The 21,804-nt window shown below is 46.5% G+C and overlaps 1 protein-coding gene across 1 annotated transcript; it reads right to left on the bottom strand.

Annotated features, from left to right (window-relative positions):
• Window positions 1-5,428: 5,428 nt before the first annotated feature.
• LOC122571617 lies at window positions 5,429-14,231 on the bottom strand. Its single transcript, XM_043735585.1, has 2 exons — window positions 8,920-14,231; window positions 5,429-8,543 (listed from the first exon to the last, which is right to left on the bottom strand). The coding sequence occupies exon 2, from the start codon at window positions 8,518-8,520 to the stop codon at window positions 7,180-7,182; it is 1,341 nt and encodes a 446-aa protein (XP_043591520.1). The 5' UTR covers window positions 8,521-8,543; window positions 8,920-14,231; the 3' UTR covers window positions 5,429-7,179.
• Window positions 14,232-21,804: the final 7,573 nt, after the last annotated feature.

The following is a 21,804-nucleotide window of genomic DNA, read 5'->3' as shown; positions in this document are numbered from 1 at the left end:
ATTGAGCCGCGGTTTTCATCGCGAAATGGGAATTTCATTTCTATCGGAACCCGACACCGGGGCGACTGCCAACAGAATCGAAACAACAATCCTTTTAATCCAACAACCAAGCTTCGTTCCTTTTCCCAATCTGAATCCTGACCAAATTTTGCGAATCTTATTTTATATTCTTCTATATTTATTATCAAAGAAAATGTAACTGTTCTACGATGCATAGAATAGAATATTCCTACACACTGTTGTATCTGCCGTGTCAAATTCTCTCTAACAGTCAAAGTGACGTCAACGCGACAGAAAATACTCAGGGGGCGGGTCGCTTCTTCCGTTTCCGCAACGGAATCGGGCAGCAGCGCTCGAGTGAAGCAAACATGTTCAGGACGGTGCAAAGCACAGGTCGGCCAGTCCACCTTCGCGCTGCCACACATGCGGCAGCCTTCCCAATTATACCGCGAGAGGTCCGCGAAACTTTCATAAATTTCGTCACAGAGCGAGCAAATGGCTTCCGGTCCAGCGGTCGGACATTGTCGATAACAGGCACGTCGCCAGGGGCGAATTCAATATCGCATTCGCACCGTTCTCGTCCAACTCCACCATTTCCAGTGCCTCTACCCTCCTTTCACCCTGGCGTTGTTCCATCCCCTCTGCGAGCGACGGTGTCCTCTCCTCCGCACTACCTCTACATCCCCCGTGCACCACCCCCTCCCCACTCCCTCCCACGCACCCCTCGCATTGTCCCTCGCATTGTTCCGAAAGTTTTCGCCGGAGCCGCGTAGTCACTGCGCCGCGCGCGATTACCATATGAATTAAAGTAATGTGATATACGATCACAGGGACTATCCGGCGGAGAGGCTCGAAGAAGACGAGCGGTGCCGCGCCGAGGAGAACAGCCTCGCACCAGAAGCTATCTCGAGACCGGCCCGATCGGAGCAGCCTGCCTCCTTCGATTGATCCATCAGATTCTTCTTATGAAAGCAACTTATAGTATCGCTAACAGCGACAACGATCCTCTAGCGGAGGGAGAATACGGTCGTGACAAGCGACAAATATTTTAATTTATAGCAATTAAGAAGAGAGAAAAAAACTTTTCACCCCGATATAATAATGAAATTAATTTAAGAAATGAAACCGTTCGGATAGTTTCACAGAATAATAATTCGGACATGTAATTTAGACAGAAATAAACGTGAAATATCTAAATGACGATTATCCTTCGATGGTTGAAAGAACTATTAATTCGATGGGATTTAGCGAATAAAATTTTACGATCTCCGGTTGATACTTTCGAATGGATAGAATAAGCGGAGCTCTATAAGCAAGAGTCAAGGTCTCTGATCGTAGAGAAAATTAGTACAATGCAAGGATAGAGATGATGCTCTGCCTTCGGAATTCTAGAAGAATCGTCCGGCGATCAAGGAATCACGGTATCGCTCGCAATTCATTTAACCGGAGAAGAAGCTGTACGCGTGGCAGTCCCAGATGCATTCAGATAAGAAGCTCGACCCCAGGAAAATGGGTGGTTGGTTTAAAACAGCGACGGGTCCCCTTGGTCGCGGTCTGGACCTTTACTAGGAACGATTTGAAAGCGGGTGCACAATAGCTATCGGTTCGACGGGGCGCGTAGCACGCGTCTCTGGTTTCTGGCCGACGTGATATCTCGATCGCAATAAATTCACATTAACCTATCTGCTGGTGTGGCCCTTGCCGCAGCTTTAATACATCCCATCGGGCGGCCCGCCCTCTATATCGGCCGCGGATCCGCGCCGTTGTCGGCGCCGATTTTAATTTTTCAATTTTACGAACCCTGTCGTCTTCCCTTGCCCTCTTCTTCTCGCCCATCTCTCTCCTTTCCTATTTCCTGCCTTCTTACTGATTTTGAAGCAGATGCAATCGTGATTCGATGATAATTGGATAGACCGCGTATGAAATATTCCGTTTAACTCCTTTCAAGATAAAGCGATTGAAAGAGAGGATGAAAAAAGTCTCGGTAAGTGATGCAGGTATCGCGATTAAAAGCGTAAAAGCAAGTAAACAAGGGTTGGTTAAACGACTAGGTTCACAATGACCGGTGTAAGGCTCGAACATTAATTTCTAGTAATTATCAGAGGTGTAATTCACCCGGCGAGGGTCCTGGGTCGCGTCCGGGGTCGGCCAGTGCGTGTTAACGCCGTTGTTATGCCCCATTATATTGTCCTACCTACACGCCAGCCACAAAGGGGAAACGACAACTCTGCACAAACGACGAACAGAACAGATCTATTTTCAAAATTCTCACCCGCTGCTTTACGCTACTCTGTAGTAAGCAAAAATAATAAAAGGAGCCAATACGTTGCAATCTTTTTCCAGCGAATTTTCCTTTAAAAGCTACAAATATAAGTGTAGATGTAAGAACTACAAATTGTTCGGCGACGTAGCGATTCATCGATCCGCGAAATGTTTTTTGAGGCAGCGGAGAACTTTTTCAGCAACTTATCACGCGGCAAATCGGTTCGCGAAAGATGATTCATCGAGGCGTAAAGTTTAAAACTCGAGCAATTGTACGTCGGAACAATGGTGAATGGCGTCACCGCGTAACGAATCGCCGCGAAAATTGATAAAATATTATTAAACGCCACCCCGGGCCGCCGACCAAGAGATAGCATTACTAATTTATTTAAATGGACTTATCTTTCCGAAGCCCCGATAGGAATGTAAATTGAACCCCACTGAATCAAGGGAGTAATGGCACGAGTAAGATAAAGATATTTTATTGCTTTGCGGTCGGACATATTTAAGCAGGATGGAAAATCTTTTTTCCACCGTACAACCGTCCTCTCTCTTTCTCTCTCTCTCTCTCTCTCTCTCCCTCTCCCTCTCTGACTCTCTCTCTCTCTCTCTTTCTCTCGTATGTTTCGATATCACAAAAAATCGTCCACCTTTTTTAACCACGTTAATTGGAAAAAAGATATTCTTCTTCAGAATTCACAAAAAAAGTACCTTCTGAACTTTATCAATGCTCAAACGCCTATCCAAACGTGTAACCTTGAACACGAAACACCGCGGCGCACGAGGCACACAGTGACAAGGAACGGAAGCTGGTGAGGGCGCGATCGTGCGGCTGGACCATCCGCAGAGGGATGAAACAGGCCTGCGAGGGTGGAAGGGACAGGAGGGTAGAGAGCGTGTGAGCCAGGGGATGGGAGAAGGTGGTGAATCCTCTTCTACACCTTGATTTACTGTCGGCGATATTTTCTCGTCGGCGCTAGTTGGCGCCTACCGCACCACCGCACTCGACAATGGTGGCCGCTTGACATTTTGTTTCGAATTATTGCCCGCCTGGCCGGTCCTTTCTATTTCGGCCTCCACCGCACGACACCGCTGCGGTCTGCTTTTTTCCCAGACAGCTCTTTGTCGAGCCGCAAACTATGCGCGAACGGTGCGCAGTATCCGCTTCGAATTCGGCGGCTGTCCTTTCACCGCGGATTTACCATCTCCCGCGACAGGACAGAAGGATTCAGCGATACCGGCGATATGCTGGACGTGTGTTTATTCTCGTGGTTGAGAAATTCGGTAAATTTGACATGTTTCCGTATTTTATACTACAAGCGGATGTATGTATTTCCATCGTAATTGCTTCTGGTATCGCGTGTGAAAAGGCTTAAAGGCGAAACGAAGCATATGTCCTAGAAAAGTGGCGTCGTGAAAATCGTTTAGCAACGTCTGATTGAGATCGATACGCCGAAACGGGGATCATCGTGAGACCGATGTAAGCTGCGTGTTCGCAGTCAAGTTACATAATCGCGACGAAACACCGTGGCTAATTGGGAATCGGGGTGACCGACGGCATTGGGACCCATCTTTCTGCCAGCACTCGTATTAACTCTGACTTTCAGCCGCATACCTTTTTATAAAAATAAAGTGCTTCTTCGATTACAGTATCTTATATAAAAGTTCAAATCTTCAAAGCAAGTCCCGTTTCTTAACGAATGCAATGGAAGATGGAATATGTAAGGGTGAGTCACGTCTTGCTCGATCCGCTCATGGGAACACAGAAGCGAAGATATCGAATGATCGACGTAGCGTATGTGGTCTCGCGTCGAAGACGTGACTCGTCTGGCGAGAATCGGCAAACCGAGAAGTTAATGTCTTGGAACGGACGCCATATTAGCATATCCGCGTCCAATCGTCGCCCACGTGGCAAGGGCGCCGTGGCAAATCAGCCCGGAGCTATGACATTGTCATTATTTCACTGACAGAACAAGCATGCGCGCGATTCTCCACGGTGAAGTATCGCTAACAAGGGTGGGAAGACCGATTGTCTGATCGGAACCAAGAGGGATGAATGGCTGCGATGCTCCTTTTAAATCGAACCACCGAGCATAATGGTCAGGATCTCTTTCAAATCCACTTCCACCTCCATACCGCGATTCGTTTTTATTGAATCGTTGCGGTCGTCGATTGATACTTTCGTCAACGTTTCGTGACTGTAAGAGAACGATTCCTCGAATTCGGTATCGAGTCGGTAGAGATGGAAGGGCGACGATAATAAGACGAAAGCGTGGAAGAAACGGAAGCGTCGGGGACGGATTTGCTCGTTAAATGGAAGACAGGAGCAGGCCACGGTGGAAAGAGGATGATGGGAATTTCCGAGGGGGTTCTTCCTAGTTTTATAAGGGATATGACTGTTCCCGGAGCCCGTGGGCTGCTTCATGTTATTTATCTTTATGGACCTCGGGCAGAGGGTAAGTACACTTATTCTCGGGGTAGGGGGTTAAGGGGCGAAGTTAAGCCGAAACGAGGGCGGTAAGAGATTGTTTGTCGTATTGGCTGTGGTTTCGGCGGGCTTAACGTTACCCGTTTAGGGGATTTCTCTGTGGCTTTTCTCTCGAGAGGCTGATACCTCCCTGAATAGTCTTCAGGGAGTTTTCTAGCGTGAATGTTCGATTCAACAAGTCGATATTTGCACAAGTCACTTTCGCTGAAATATTTGTCAGTATCCTGCTTTGTAATTGTAATTTTTACGATCGTTTCTAACAAACGTTATACGAGTAAGGTTTCTTAGGAAACAACGATCGATACAACGACGTTCGAAAGTATCCGAGTAGGGGGAGATTTCAAGTGGTCAAAAATTAATCTATTGCCGTGTAATTGGCTTTTGGGCGGTGCAGGGACAATCGTACAAAAGAGAAACGAATTAAAAAATGTAACTATAATACCTCTCCCGAATGAGGAAGTTGTTACTATGAGGAATTAAGGACAACGAAGAAAATACGGTGTAGAATAACGTTAAACTTCTGTTACGAAACCATAGAATTTATAAGATGGAGGAGAGACGAAACGAAGAAGTGGATAAGGTTTAACGTTCGCAGAGTTCTCTTCACGGATATTCTTTTTATTCATTAACAACGATTCCGAATACATACAGTGCTTATGTACAGAGTGATATTTACATTGAACCGATACAACGTGACACGTCGTGATAAATAATTCTCATAAAACAAAACAGAACGTCGATGATAATTTTACACCTGTATGATGAGTCATTTACATTGGACTTACATCGTGCACATATATCTAGGACAACGTCGTATGGGCCGCAATATTCTAAGAAATCCGTGCATTCGATATAGAATCGTTATTTGATAACGTCGAACTTCCACAGAGACTATTCCATGAGTCGCTTTTACAGTATTAACGTCTCCTTTAGCGATCGAGGAAAGAACACCCTCATTTTTTTTTTTGTCAATAAAATTGAAAAAAAATCTTCGAGATCGAATATATATACACACTACTGCAATTATTGCTGTACAGAATACTGTAGCTTTTTATCATTCTTATCCTTAAAAAGATTTATTCGTTTGTATTGGCTCGAATCCCATCTGTTTCCTTATTTTATTTCACCTCTGTCCCGATGCTTTTGATAAATTCTTAATTATCAATGTGCTCGATAGGAAGGACCAAAGAGGGAAACATAACAGAAATACACAGGTGAGCGAATCACGATTCAGCAGAGCGACGAAATAAGCAAACATTAAGCCAGGAATGGAAGTGGCGATAAGTCAAGCAATTCCGGGCAATATTAAGCCACTCCGAGCGGCAGGTTAACCCTATGTTAAGCCGTACGTCGAGCAGGAGGGGATCATAGGGGCGGGGGAGGAGCGGCGGGGGTGGAGCCGGGGATAGCTACGGAGGTCGCGTGTATTTAAAACGCGAATGCGCGCCAGCCGATTCACTGTTTGAAGTTAAATGGAGTGTAAATGGCAGATAACAAACCGGCACTGTTTCCGATTACGGCATTCATTGTTTCCTACCATTATGCGCGCTCCGCCGGTTTGTGTGTTAGCCGGGGTACGGTTTACGATCTATTTATTGCCGCACCACCCCCGACACACAAATGAACGCGGCTTACGTCGCGTTCTGTCCCCGCCAGAGCACGCTCTCTGCCCCACCTGTGCTCCAACCCCTTCGACACACCTGCCTACCAGCCAACGTGAATCAAAACGTTCGGTTTTTCCAGCTGGAAAAAAATATTAAGAATATTTTAAATCGCGAAAATTATGATGGCGTAAAAGAAAATAATTGGGATTCAAGCGATACACGAGCGATCTATCATACCCTTAAAACTAGGATAAAGTCCGATCAATCGACGATTAATCGCGATATTTACAAATTTCTCCTACCTAATATTGACTAAAGAGGGAATATCACCTTATCTCGCGAAGGTAAGATCTCTTAAGTTAACCGGTAAAGCTTCTAGCGATTAGTTCGTTATCATACACGTATACCATGTAAAATGTCGTAATCGATTAATCTCGTGAAGTACTTCAGTTAAAATGGACAAGTGCAAAAATCTCGTGAATATTTGGTTAACGAGGAGTTTATGGTAGAATAAGTGATCCTGTGTATCGAGCTACGTATGTTAGGAGATGATATCTTAAAAAACTGGAAGAGCATTTATCTTCGTCCGATCGAATTTCAATTCTCATAAATAAATAATCATATTGAAAACAGATTAATCGAGTCTTATAATAAAATAACAATAAAAAATAACAGCCCTGAAACAAATTATCTCACTTCTCCTTCCAAGTTCTCAAAGTCCTTAAAATTTAAACTCCATATCCTCCCCTTCGTAAAAGAAACATCTTAATTTTCAAACGAATAGCCACTGGTCAGTATCGTGTCTTCTGTTGACGATTTCCGTCGTCACTTGCTGTGAACAGTGGTGGCTCGCCTCTTCACTTCGACCTGATCCACGATCGCGTCGCTCTCCTTATCCTGATGCGCGGTCATGTGCCTAGTCAGATGATGCCTTTCCCTAAAGCTCTCGTCGCAGACAGGGCACCTTAGTTTCTCCTCCCTTCGCCTTCTGGCAGCTTCACCGGAGTTTTCGTTCTTATGATGTGACCTCATGTGGTACACCAGGTCGGAGGTCATCCGAAATGATAGATTGCACTTGGCGCAAACATTTTGCGCGGGCAGGGTCAACGCGGCGAACGACGAGGGCAAAAGACCAGCCACCCCAGCGGCCGTCGCCAGAAATCTCGGTCTAGTCAACGCATCCGCCATCGGTGGAAACACAGAGATCGGATTGTATGACAAATTCGGATAAACTGGTGGTAGATCCGGTCGGAAGCTGGGCATCTTTGGACTGGGTACTTTGGGCGGTTGGGCAATCTGGGGTATCTTCAAGTTCTCTAGTAGACCAGGTTGACTGCTCTCGGGACTGACTAGGAAAGGATAAGACATTTTCGTTGGAAACGGCGCGTACTTGTATCCAGTAGTAGCTGTCAGTGGTACCACTGGTGGACTGACGCTGCTCTGGTATCCGGTACGATCGTCTGGCGATATGGAGGATCTTGGCGAAGTCTGTCCATCGTCGTTAAAGCCGTTCCTTTGTGCTGTCAGATTCACCTTCGTAAACGCGCTTCGAGATTCTCCATGTCTGTCAGTCGGACAGGGTATAACTGTATCGTAAACCTTGTTGCAAGTCAGGTTTGGCTCTACCGCATCGGGGCAAGTGGTCAACATCGACTGATGAGTAGCAAACGCAGGTGGACTGGGTGATTTCTGTAGACGGGTGCCAGAGACGTACCTCCGAGTGTCGGTATCAGGTGACAAACCTGGTAACGTCGGAGTCAGCGTTCTCGGAGATATATACGGAGGACTTAAAGAGTTCTCCGTGCACTGCATCATCCTCCTCCTATCGGAACCACCGGTGTCGTTGTCGTAGTTCTTGATCGTGAGATTCTGCGGCAGTCTGTCCGAGTCCAAGATGTTCTCCGTTGATATTTCTTCGCGACAACGATCCTTCCTGCTCGACACCATCCTCATTTTCTCGCTCTGCCGACGAGCAAGGTTCTCGTCAGGCGCGACAAGGAACGCCACGTCGAAGGAACGCTTGCTAGCACGCTGAAGAGGATACGAAGCGTCGGAGGTGACGTCGCTGATAGACGGAGGACTGGACGACGTCAACCCCGACGTGGCCGTCGTAGACGTCGCGGGGGCGGCACGGTCGATGCCACTCGTACGATCTTCCATTGTCATCCTGCTCGCTCCGGATGATCGACCTGTGACAATGACGGCCGATGGTCAATTTACCAAGCTCTGCGGAAATGATGGATGAGGCTCGCGCTTCTATACTCGAACACCAGGTGTTACGACCATGCTCAAACTGAGGGAAACTGGGTCAATAAAAATAGACGAGCGATTTCGTAGATGCGTTTGAACGAGCGAAGACGCGTAATCGAACGTCGGTGAGAATTGACAATATCTTCTAAACGATTGATAGCGCGAATAACAAAGACTTTCACGTAGAAATTACAAGGCAATTAAGTACACGAAATTAAGTATAGTAACAAAGTAATTATCTAAAAACTACAAGTTTCGTGGAGAAACGAAAGACTACTTAATTGCTTTGTTTCAAGCATACAAAACTAAACTTACCGAACCACGCGTCCAACAGAGAATTCTTCCTCCGGCAATCACCGTGTATCAGCCACGCTGCTCACCCCCTTCGGGTGTCAATCCTCCTTGGTCTAAGACATCAGTTCACACAGTTTCCTCCCATCGGATAACAAACATGAGGTTAATCACAAGCGTCGGTGATAACACCGGCACAGATGAGCGATCCGATCGCAGTAACACCGAAGAAGAAACACAGAGAACGAGGACGAGGGTACAACGTGCATCGGCGGACCACGTTAAAATGAGGGAACCGGCCGCGCATCCCCTGTATTTAGGGGTAGAAACCCGCGGAGGGTAGCTCGGCGTGGCAGGTGGAGGCGCAACGAGGGTGGCACCGGCCAATGGCAACGTTCCCAGGGTTAGACGGGGGTGGAGCGTACGAACGGGGTGAACATATTCGGTCGTCGGGACGCGTCTGCTAGTCCCATCCAGACCACGCCTACATATTTCAGGTTCGACACATGTGCCCGGGATCGTCGTCGTCGTCGTCGTAGCCGTCCTCGTCGACTCTTTCCTCTTCTGCCCTCTCTCCACGTTGCGCAACGCGTTCCGCAGGATCCCGTTACCCCGTTAGCCCGAGATCTAAAGGGAATGGGGGTGATGGCGGGCCCGAGCGGGGCTGTAATTCAGCCTGACAAACGATCTTGAATATTTTTAACGCCCGCGCCAGCCTCGACTCCTTTTTTTATGGTCGATCTCCTGGATATTGGACGTTCGGCAGACTCGTCGAATCCGCTGATGGACCTCCACCGTGCCCGATTATCCCGCCAATGATCATTCGCCCCGACTTTTCGAGCATTTCCTCCAGCATTTTCTATTCGAGAGAAATATTTTCTCCGATCTTTCTTTTCCTCTTTAACGTCTATAAGGTTGCATATAGATTCAACGACGTTGAACAATCATTTCGATTTTAATTCTTCATTTTTGAAGTTCAGGACTATTCATGATTTAATAGTTGGTCATCTTATGAACGCCTCGTTACCGAAGAGAAACGAGGTGCATTAAATTGACCGTACCGGACAGAAGGTACCAGCAGAGCCACCAGAGATCATCATTTTACGGATTATCTTCTTGACGAATTCCTCCCATTTCTCGGCAGTTCGATAAATACCACGATCCCTCCAGGTGATATGCGGCTCTTACGAAAGCATTTCTACCCGATAATCACAATTTTTTATCATCCTTTCAACGCCACTGTTTTACCAATACCTTCATCGTGACCAAATTTCACATAAAATTATTCGGCAAGGCTTGTTAATATTTGCAATATTTTTTCAGGGGATGTTAAAGCATAAAAATAGTAAAACGGAACGATACAAGTGAAGGAAGCAGAGTGAGACTGGAGTTCTATGCTTGAGCAATAATACCCGCTATCGCGAAAAAAAAAGGAAGTAAAAAGGCTGGCTTGCTCGCGAAGCCAATAGGCGATCAATCATAAAACTGGTGATCTATTTTGCCCGGCATGTGAGAGCCGTCGAGTTCTTACGCTCACGATTCCCGGGATTCTGCGAACTCTGCGGGGAACGCCTAGAGGTTAAAGGACATTAACTTCTTGATTGAGTCGGCAAAAAGTTGTAATGACCTTTCGATTGGACTGGCCGACCCCAGCGGAGATTCGCGGATCACGGAAGACGAAACGACCTGTATCTAAGTTTTTCCCAGCTTCCCTGTTTCGAAATTATTTACTACAACCATATTAATAATTATTATACGACGAACCACCGTTATAAACATTTCTCCCGGTGTTGTTCCACACGAGTAAGAGAAAAAGAGAGCTTTCTCGAAGCTGGAATAAATTGAATCGTTCGACTATCAACGAAGCAGATGATGGCGAACGGTCCAAGCCGGGTTTAATCCTAATTCGTGGTCGTAAAGTCGACAGAGCCGTTTCGTCGACGTTATGTGTGACACGCGACTCGCTGCGGGACGTCTAGGAACGTTTCTATATCTTTCGCCAGCCATTCCTGGCTTATGAACCATATTTATTGCCGATCGTGGCATCCTGTCCCTGCGCGCTTCTGATGGCGATATACCAATCCCTAATACCATTTTATGCTTCTCCGCTGACTACGCTCCAACGACTATCCTTGCTACCTTTCCTCCACTGCCTTTCCCTTTTTTCTTTTTTTTTTTTAAAGAACGAACCAAAAGAAGAAAAACTTATTGTTTTATCGAGAAGGGTGAAGGCTCGGATTCGTGAGAATCATCTAGGTGTAATTTCGCAGGCATCTGTCCTCGTTATCCTCCAAATCGGACAGAAAGGGCAACTTCGCGACGCCCAATTCGTCCGAGTTAAACGAGCAGAGGGTCGCTGGTCGACCGGCACGTGACTGACACGCGTGAGCTGTTAACGCTGAATCGTAACAGGGAATGTTAACACTGACGTTGCTTCACCAAAGGGACACCTTGCAGAAAGCTTTCCACTCGCTCGTATGGCCCCCATTGCTGCATTGAATTATGCGAAAATTTCTAGAAGATTACTCGAATTAATTTTCAACTACATCGTCCAGTCTATATATGTCCGAAATCCAATGGGTGTTTAATTTATTCATTCCTTTTTAAGAGAAACGACTCGACGTGCTTCCAAGCAATATCTTGCGATACTTTCCAGTTGGCTGACGCTAACACGAGGACTGCTGAGTCTGTCCGGTGATAAATATGCAGCCGATGCAGTTGATGAGAGAAGGTCGTTTATCAATCACCCATTAACGCAGCCCCAGCACTCTGTGCAGCTTTACCGGCTCCGTCGAAAACCTGCTCGCTCCTGCCTCCATATTTCACGGAATCATCGTGATTCTCTTCCAGCGGGCTTCCCCGGGCGCAGTCGATTTTCCATTAAAAGCCGGCATCCACATTGGTCGCATACAAGCTCGCCGCGTTTCAAGGAAATATCCCATCGAGATACGTCCCTAGGCCAATCATACCTCTTCAGAAGCTTGCTAAAATCGTGACCTATAATCTGTGGAATTGCGTCCCATATACCACGAATGAAACGTGACTTAAGTCGATCGAATAAAGATTAGTCGATCGAAGGATTTGCAGAAGTTGGAAAAATATTACAAAACCGCGGTATCCAGACCAATTGGAAAGTCCAATTTCTGCATGTCTTCTGGCAATAAAAAAAATAAATGAACAAACGATTTTTAGAGCTCGAAAAAAAACAGGGCGGTACATCTTGAGTCCTTGATGAATTGAATGTGTGATGAGGATCAGAGGATTCTCGAAAATAGCTGGCCGCGGTGTACGTCATCCGCGAAAGGGGAAGAGGTACGCAGCCCTGACGACGAGTACCAGAGATTTAGATTTTACGGCCGCTTGAGCAATTTCTTGACTTATAAGCGGAACCATGCATACCAAGTGAGCCATCAAATGTTTCTGACTGTCTTAATTCCTGGAATCACCCTCCAAAAAGTGGCACAGCTTCATAGCGAGCCAGGTTATTAGCCAGACTCTTCGCAATCTCGCTTTATCGCTTGACATAATTGCCAATTATTTTTATGTCCAAATATTATTTTCCTAGGAACTTTGTGATAACATTTGCGGAAGTTACAAAGTTATATCCAATCAAACTTCCAAGTCGAATCTTCGCATTCAGCCGTAGCGTTGTTTCAAACTGTGATCACTCGGCTCCGCAATACGGGGTTCCAAATAAACATCGATCAAAGCCCACCCGCAGCATCTTTTGGCTAACACCAAAACTGCAACGACATTGATCCGTAGCTTCTAAATCTACCGCAACAACCGAACGTCTCCGATGAAATTCGAATTCACTTTGCGCGTTTACAGAATGGCGGAGAGAAGTTTGTCCTCCCTCCTTCTCTGCCGCTCTTGTTGATATCATCCGGAGACGATATCGACTTGCTCCGCGGTTTCTCGGGGAATTTAATTCTATTCGAAGTGCCACCTAAGATGCCACCTTCGCCTCTTATCTCTGTGCACACGGTGGGCTGCGCGTGGCGGTTGCTTATGTGTTACGTGAATACCTTACCTAAACGCCCGGCGAGGAAGCGTTTCTGCGTGCCGTTACCTACACGCCAAGTCCCCACAACCCTCGATAGAACCGTACCATCCCCCTGTCGCGTTTCTACCACTGGCACACAGAGGGGGAGTCGACCGAGAGAAATTAATGCGACTTCCAACCGGGCGTTATCGGACGCCGCTATCTCGCGCCTCGCTCGCGGAAAACGTGAGTCGCCTAGGCGAGAAGTTTCAGAATTTAAGTGGCGAGGCGCCACGAAACGTACGCGACCCTCGGATTTCAGGATTGACCCGATCAGATGTAGGAATTCTATATAGAGGGTTCCTGATAGCGGTGATTTAAAATCGAAGGATATCGAGAGCTTGTAAATCCCGACGATCCGATGTATACGAATTATGGTCTGGCGTGTGCAGGAAGCAACCAATCAAACGATACAAATTAATGGCACGCGTAAATATTCATGGGTCATTAATCATCGGCGTGACTGGCATCGACGCGCGAACGCGATGCGCTCTTAAGAGCGCACCCCTTAACGCCGATTTAATCACAATGAATAATCGTGTGGAAGCAGTTCCGTATAATCCAACGTATCTCGAGAAACGATCTTCATTTTGTATACTTCTATTAAGAAAAATAGACGCGCGATACAAAATGAGAGCCGCGAAGCAACAAAGAATGCCTTATAAAACGCCGAAGATCGCGTAGATGCAATGCACAGGCGTCGCGACGGTCTTGTCGACGGCTTTACGATTATATTTGCCGAAATCTTGGAAGAGGGGTGACCGTTCCGCGTGCACGGGTTCGTGATTCCCCCATGGTCGTCGACGCAGGCCGAGCAGCGCCAGAGAACGAGGAGGGTTGGAGGTCGAGGAAGGTAGCTAGAGGCCTGGAGGAAGCTGGATAGAAGGGAGTTATTAGAATGGTCCGGAAAAGATGGCGCGGAGTCGCTCCGTATTTTTATACTGTATGGCCGCTGCTTTGCATAATCCCGCACTTAGCTCGCTCGTCCCGAGATGCCGACTCGCTATGCAGATCTGCTCCGCTCTCTGAAAACCCGAACCTACCGAGCGTTTCGTCGTTTCAGCGAATGATGGACGATGCGTAGACCCTGCGCTACCCTGCCGCAGACCCTCGAGTCTTCCCTCCGAAGAGAATCCGCTTCCTAAACCGGCAACTGAGACGATATCGGTAACGTTGGCTGTAGAACGGAGAGTGAAAGTCGAATTTTTAAATGAACGAAGACTTTGTAGCTTTCGAGGATATTCCTACGAGGAAAAGGATCGTTTGGGATGTAGTTAAAGACAAGAATAATGGAACGAAAATGTTCTAAAATATCGAAGATCGATTTACAGATATCTATAGATTACCTGGTAGTTAATAACGATAAACTTATATTTTATATTTCTACTTCTATCGCAGTTTTTTACTATCGAAATATCACCTAAACATTTTTTCCTTTTAAAAAATCACTCTCGCACTTCCACGAGTATTTCTCTGGCCTAACTGCATTATTTTTCATTGTCGGATTTCGCTGTCTCGATTCCCCAGACTGAAATATTTAATTATCTTACGACAGGTGAGTGTGACAAAGATTGTTTCGAGTGCAATGTCACGGAACATTTGTCAGTGGGCTCAGTTGACACGGAGACGAGCTTCTCGCTCGGAGACGTCTCATTTGAAACGGAGAAATCGCATCTTCCTTTCTCCTGCTGTCTCGCGGCGGCTATGCCCGCAAAAGAGAATACTGGAAACGGTGAGAAAGCGCGGGAGGCGTCATCAATCTTGCAGCGAGAAGACCCAGGACGACCGTGGCGTCGTTCTGAACGTCACAGATGTGACTTTGATTCTCTTTCGGCGTTCCCAGGAGAAACGAACCTAGATTAAGTCTGTCCCGCGTGTAATTTGTCCGAGTCCTGATTCCCGAGCTGCCTCGACGTGCCGGATCCGCGAAAATGTAGCAAACACCTGGGTATCTCAGAAAGAATTGGCAGAGACTTCGAAGAATTCGACCACGATAAGATGGTTTTCGACTTTTTGCTTTAAATCGGATCCTTTGTCCCGTCATTTGAGATTCAATGGATGGAAAAAGGCTAATTAAAATGTCGATTAAAGGTGTAGCGATAGATACGATTAGATACCGAACAACATATTTCATAGTTACAGCTAGAACGAAGCATATGTGCAGAGTATCCAGTTTCGCTATCTTTCGATCCACCAATCGTCCGTTCATCGCCCCTAACTGCGCTGTCAGAAGCAATCACGTCGGATCCTCGGAGATCAACCCTCTGTCCAATGTTTTCCTACCTGATCGCTCAACTGCGTCTCCACGGAAATGAATGCGGTACAAATGTCGAGACTGATTCTTAAACATGCCATGAATGCTTCGGACGTTTAAAGCAACAGGTTTTACAAAATGCAAAGTTCAAGAATTAACTAAAAAATATGACGTACTCATTACGTCACGTGTCGTTAAATATTACCACGCATCTTCCTTTAGATATAAAAATCTTATTTTACAGAGAAGCGTAAGAAGAATATTCTTTATCGTAAAAAAGTACGAAGGAGGAACACCAGGCATTCGATATCTGGCTGCGGTTCCGAAAGTTTACGCGCAGCGTATTCCGTAAGGGCAGCAAGTGCGACGGACTCGGTCACGGTGGATGCACTGACTCCGACAGAGAAACCAAGGTATAAAACCTCTGGCCCGTTGCAGTGCCGGCCACGTTACGAAAAGCACGATTATACCGGAGGAGCAGGGGATGAAACCGGGAGCATACCTTAGTTGTCCGCTCGTAAAGCAACCCCGTATGCCCGAGGAGTGCGTGCCGGGTCTGTCTATCTCTCTCTATACCCCTTTCGCCGCTACTCTTACTATTTCTGTATTTCCGCCTCGACCCTTCTCTCTTTCTCTTGCCCACGTCTCTACGGAGTGTTTGTTAAACCGGAGGAATATGCATGAGAGGGCCAGCCGGCACGGAGTTATGCTCCGCTGATCTTAACGTTGGTCACGACCTTAAATATGTATATAAGCCCAGCTTAGCAAGGTAATCGAATGGCTCGGAGAAGAATGATCTTGATTGAAGATGGGCATCAATTTTAAGAAATGTATATGGTATACATAAGCGAACATCTTCCGATGGAAAGATTTTAAGGTCGCAACTATCGTATCACGATTAGTATATCGTATAATCGTGTACATAGCACAATCCTCGTGGTGAGCGGAGAAAGAAAGCACGCGACATATTCTCGTAAGCATGCATCATGCGTTTAGATGTGCACGCATATACATACGTAGGACATATGGTGGTTGGCACGGTGCTTGGCCCCCATGCAAAGACTTTACAGAGACTTCTAGGGCAGGGTTCAGCCCTTGGCTCACCTCCCCCCGTTGGTCCATCCCCCACTCTGAGAGTCCTCATGAGTTTTCAATGAGATTAGCGGCCCATCTGTGCGGAGACCGACCCCATCGTCATCATCGAGCACGAACAAAGCTAGTCAACCTGCTCACTGCCCGTACACTCTCCGTGGGGGTCTCTTCTGCTTCATGGTGTACGCACCATGCGTGCACTTGCCGCACAAACTCATCCGTGGCCCTCGTCTCCGGTTGCGCGATGGTTAGAGAAAATACCATGTTTTTAGCCGCCCTCATCATATGGTTGCATTTAAAATCTCCGACGACCGCAATGCTTATGGGAATCGATGGAAACGATAGACCACCCGAATTATCTTTATTCTCAGCCTCTTTTAGCGTTCAACGCGCTTTTCTGCATCATTCTCCGTAAGATGTTTGAGAAAGATATTTTTCTTTCTTGCGGTTTCTCGAATCCTTGCAGTTTGAAATATTTACTAAGCGTTTGTATAGTTTTCACGATAATCTAATTTTCTTCGTATGAAGCTAATACATGAGTCGTAAACTTGATACGAAGAATGTTTAACCCTCGTAGTTAATTATAAAAATCTTTGAAAAACACTGTGGAAAGCCGCAAAATCTGACCGATTAAAGAGCGAAACGGTATCGATCCCTTTTGATGGGGTACGGTACTTTGGCTCCGGGGGCTACGTATTTGGGTCCATGGTGGCCCATATGGAGCCTGCCGAGCGCATATGTTGCGACAACGCCGCTAACGACCTGCCTTCGGCCTCCGTAATGCTAAACTGCGGTTCGATTCTCACCCCATGAAACTAAATAACCATTCGATTGTCATTGGTAAATAGGTAATCAGGACCGTCAGTATCATCACGGATCTACGAGCCGCAACTACTTGTCTTTTTATCCTCTTCCCATTCAAAGAATATAAGAGATCAGAATCCAAATGTTATGATTATAACAATTAGAATTCCATGAAATTCGACATTTTTTATCGTTATCATCACTGTGCGCATCTTCTTATGAAAAACGACACAGCAAAGTATCTTACTGTTTCTCTGAAACTGAGATTCCAATGGCAAAAGTGAAACGTCCGCGATTTTTTGATCAAAGATCAGCAAAAAGCGATCACGGGGGTGCGTTAAATGCTTTGGCCAAGCGAAATCCCGCGGCAGTTCCGCCCTCCTTACTCTTTTCGTCAACCTGCAAGACTAAACGAGTTACGTATTACGAGGGGGGGTTGCCGAGGGGTGAGCCGGTACTCAATACCAGGTTGTATGTTCTGGCCGTGCCATCTGGCACGCTATTATACGAGTATTTTAATTTAATTAACTCGCCGCATCGATCGATATTATCGGCGCTTTCCCGGGATTAAGCTTGTACGTGGACCACCGGCGAATTCGAATCTGCCGTTTAATTAGGATTTCGCCCAGCAACGCGAGCAACAGATTTTATGGAAACGAACCGCGCCGCATTCGTGAACGCAGATCGATCGCATCACTTGTTTTTTCCTACATTCGCTTTTATTAAACGTTGACTGATTTGCTATCTCGACAATCATAAAAAACAAGTAGAGTTGAAATCTAAGATCCACCTAGAAAATGGCTCCTCTTTAATTTCAACAGGATGAATTAAGACGTTGAATTTGCATTTATGAAGGTTTCGTTAACGACATATTTTCCCAATCTTGGCCAAGGCAACAGAGCTTTGAATGTTTCTCACTGGTAATGACGTCAAGGCGCTATCTGGTGCTCGAACAGAGTCGAACAGGATTGCCTGGCCCCGATGAGACACTTTCAGTGTATTCCTGTATTTACAACATATTTGCGGCAGCGCGAACACAGCTCTTTGTCATAGCCGAGTGATTTTCGGGTCGGCATTGGTCCCGTCGAAGAGAGCTAGTGCGCCATTGTACTTTCAGGGGGTCATTGTGATCGACTGTACCCTCATCCATACTGCACAGTGCACTTCCCCTGCTCGTGCATCTGTCCTCAATCAACGGCCTACGAAAATGGGATATATGCGACCTCGTCGCGGCGAAACTATTGGCCGTCGGCATCTCTCAGATAACCAGATTATATCGAGAAGAAGTTTTACTCGAATATCAAACGAGAGAATAAAATAAAAGCGTCCGTTCTACGACTTACGTAGATATCCCAAAAAGTAAATAATGGTAGAAGAATGGCACAAGAAACTAGTTTTGCATAGGAGAAATGACTGGAATCCCAAGCAGAGATATCGTTATCTTGTCGCGATTTCTTCCTCTGGTAAGAAAAGAAGATGGAGTTCGGTAGATTCAAAAGTGACGAGAATCACGGGTGACATAGCTCCTGATTCTCGGGGACAAAAACAACTCCGTCGGTCAACGATGGAAGACTGGCGACGGGGCGAAGGGGTGCTCGCGAAAGAATGGGACGCACTTAACTCGGTGCTGTTTAAACAGTTGTTTGATCGATATTATACATTAGCATGTGGCTGGTGCCAATACTTATTGGCGATATAGTGTCGAAAGAAGCGCGTTAGGATGCAGGCATACAATACGGAGGAACTTATCAAAGGTCCTGTCTCTAAATTTCCATGAGAAATCCTGCGTCTGTCGCTTGGTCGTAATCCGTGCTGCCATTAAACGTAGCTTCTATCCAAAAAGGAAGGAAGAGCAAGACAAAAAACGCAAAAGGAGAAATGTGTCTGGCTTGCGGCCATCGACGTTGCTCTACTCGGCCAACACGAGGAAGAATCCTTGCACATTTCAAAAGCTGAACGTGCCTCGCGAGAAGCGAAGAAACACCTCTTAAGAACACTGAAACGGGGATCCATTCGCGTGCGATCCCTTTTGTCGTGTTAGCAAAGCCGCGTGTCCGCGACAGAACTGGCGAGAGAGAAAGAGAGAGGGAAACCTAGGTATATTATTCCGGATATTAAATCGCTTTTAAATCGGCTTAGCGTTAACTAGTGGCACTTTAAGCTGCCCGGTGAAATGATTATCAGGGCTTCCCACTCCGTCGACCCGGCTAGCTGTTATCGCCCGTTGATTAATTGTTATGCAATATGACGTCACACACGCCCGCCTACCCGGATTAGAATCCCGCGGTGGAGCGTCACGGCGACTGCCACGATCTCTCCCTCTTCCCACCGTCCTAGCTCTCTCTCTCTCTCTCTCTTTCTCTCTCTCTCACTCTAAACCCTTTGACCGTCTTCGTCCTTCTTCGTTAGGCCGACTCTCTCGTGCAACGGCGCGACGCTTGCATAGAAGCGGAGGGAGCGATGCGAAGTTTCCGGCTAATCCTACGAATTTGAGCCAACCGAACATAGGACGCTGATGAATATTGATACAGAAGCGGCGGACCTGACACCCACCCGGATACTCTTCTTCCGTCTCCTCCGCGCTGAGAAACACAAGGTGTCGCGAGAGTGCATCGTCAAGGATACGCGGTACTACCGATGCAACGCTTGCTCCGTCCTTTGAGATTCCTCCGGTATGTCGATAGATTGCGAAAAGCTATTTACTCTGCTCTAAAAAAGCTCTGCTCGAAGAAACTATGACACGTATTCGAAGAACGAAACCTGGTTTCTTCCTTATATATAAAACAAGGAATACGATCATGACTCGCCTCGTCTAACATCTCTAAGTTCGAGCGAAGACTGGTAACCTTACCCATTATTCCCCTAAATAAAAGAAACCATAAATCGCGAGTGTACGAGGCCGTGGAAGAGCCACGGTGAGGCTCTATTATATCTTTCGCCATGAACGGTGCCCTCCTTCGTCGGCCATTATGCCGCGGAGATAGTAAGGAAGGAGCCACCCCTTTATCTCGGCAGACTCCGCGGTGAGAGTAATGCCCGGAAATCAAGGGTTAATTCCTCGGCGTCGTAAAGCATTTTATCTGGCTCGATTCTCCTGGCTGCTGCTAGAAATATTCAAATATGGCGATACACCGCCGAACAGAAACTCGCTACTCGATTTCCTCGAGGATTCGCGAGTTGTATTCGACGGTAAGAGAAGAAAGAAAAGACAGGAAAAATATGGGATAGTTTGGATGCGGTTGTCTGTAGGAACGGACCGCACGGAATGCAAGAGAATTATTATGCTTCCTGCGTGGCGCTGCAAATGGCGAACACACCACACTGGGATCCCGAGAACTTCCAACACCTGATCCCTACTAAAGATCGTATCTAGAAAATTGGATTCGGTGTCAGGGTGACCGCTGAAACGTATAAGCAGCTCGTAAAATACTTTTTAGCGCACCACCGCCTTCGCATCGGAGGGATTAAGCTTTGTGGACAGATAAGAATCCCGAATCTGGATCGACGCCTGCTCGTCGAACACTTGCATTCCCTTCGAGGGAATATTAACGATTAGCCACGATCCCTGACTCTGTGCACGCGGATGTTCAATCAAAAATAATCTCTCCCGGTCGTGAAAGACAAAGTAGAATCGGACAGAAATCCGTTTCTTATTGTTAACTTCGTCGTAAGGAAAAAGATCTTTTCAAAGGAAATGTCCCTTTATGACGAGCAACGAGCGAAATATCGTCTCGAAACTCATTCTTCCAGCGGCAATAGGAGTCAATTTGGGTCAGAGAATCGCCTTATTGAGGAACGGGCCACAGGGACCTTCAACGTCTCAGATGGAAAGCAAAATCGAGTTACGTCGACGCCATCGCCGTTGCAATAAGTGACGGAGAAAAGGTGCCGAGACGATATATGGAACGGCTATTACGGACCCTGTTCGAACCGGTGTTCTTTATTGAACGCTTTGTATCATCGATCAGACTCGTTTGAAAGCTTGTTCTTATATTTTCATCTTAACATAGTTCCATTCTAGTCTATAGATCAATTTTGTAATAATTCGTTTCTTTATATTTTAGATTTACTTTAATTCCGTACATAAAAACTCCACATGACAGATTCTTTCGACGATTTCACGGTAAGAAATGTATTTATTCGCCGTGGAATTCGGAGATGTACGAGGGCGAGAAGTGAAATTGAGAACCCGGACGAGCACGTTGCCCGATAAAATGCTGTCGGGACAGCAGGGTCTCCCGATGACATAAAAAAGTGCCCCGGGGATGGCGACTGGGAAAAGGGGGAGGCTCGGTATAAGGCACGGAGACGTTTATTCGCTCGGACAGGAGCCGAGTGACCGAGTCAAGTCGAACGTACAGCTTGGTCACACTCGGTTTGATCTAATAAAAAAGCAAGACTTCTCTATCCTTCTGCAATTTCACCGACCGAGTATGTGCTTCACATCTAGCTACCTCGATAGTCGACGCTCGTGCATCTCGTTCTATCTTCAACGAAATTTCCCTGTTTTCGCGTTGTATCGCGTGCTCTCGTATCCATGTTTCCATGCTTCTTTTTCGTGAAAATTAAAAAGTTCTGTGCAAATGACGACGTACACGTCGAAGAGAGCGTGCAACAAGCACGCCAATCTCTTCCATCGTGAAATCAGTAAAGACTGCAAGAGCGAAAGAAACATCGTCGCAGCCGTCGATTTTTTCCTGCTGCTCGTCAGGGT

This window comes from Bombus pyrosoma, linkage group LG10 (assembly GCF_014825855.1).
Source record: "Bombus pyrosoma isolate SC7728 linkage group LG10, ASM1482585v1, whole genome shotgun sequence".
NCBI lineage: Eukaryota > Metazoa > Arthropoda > Insecta > Hymenoptera > Apidae > Bombus > Bombus pyrosoma.
Note: the sequence above shows the minus strand (reverse complement) of the source record. Positions and strands in the feature narration are given on the sequence as shown.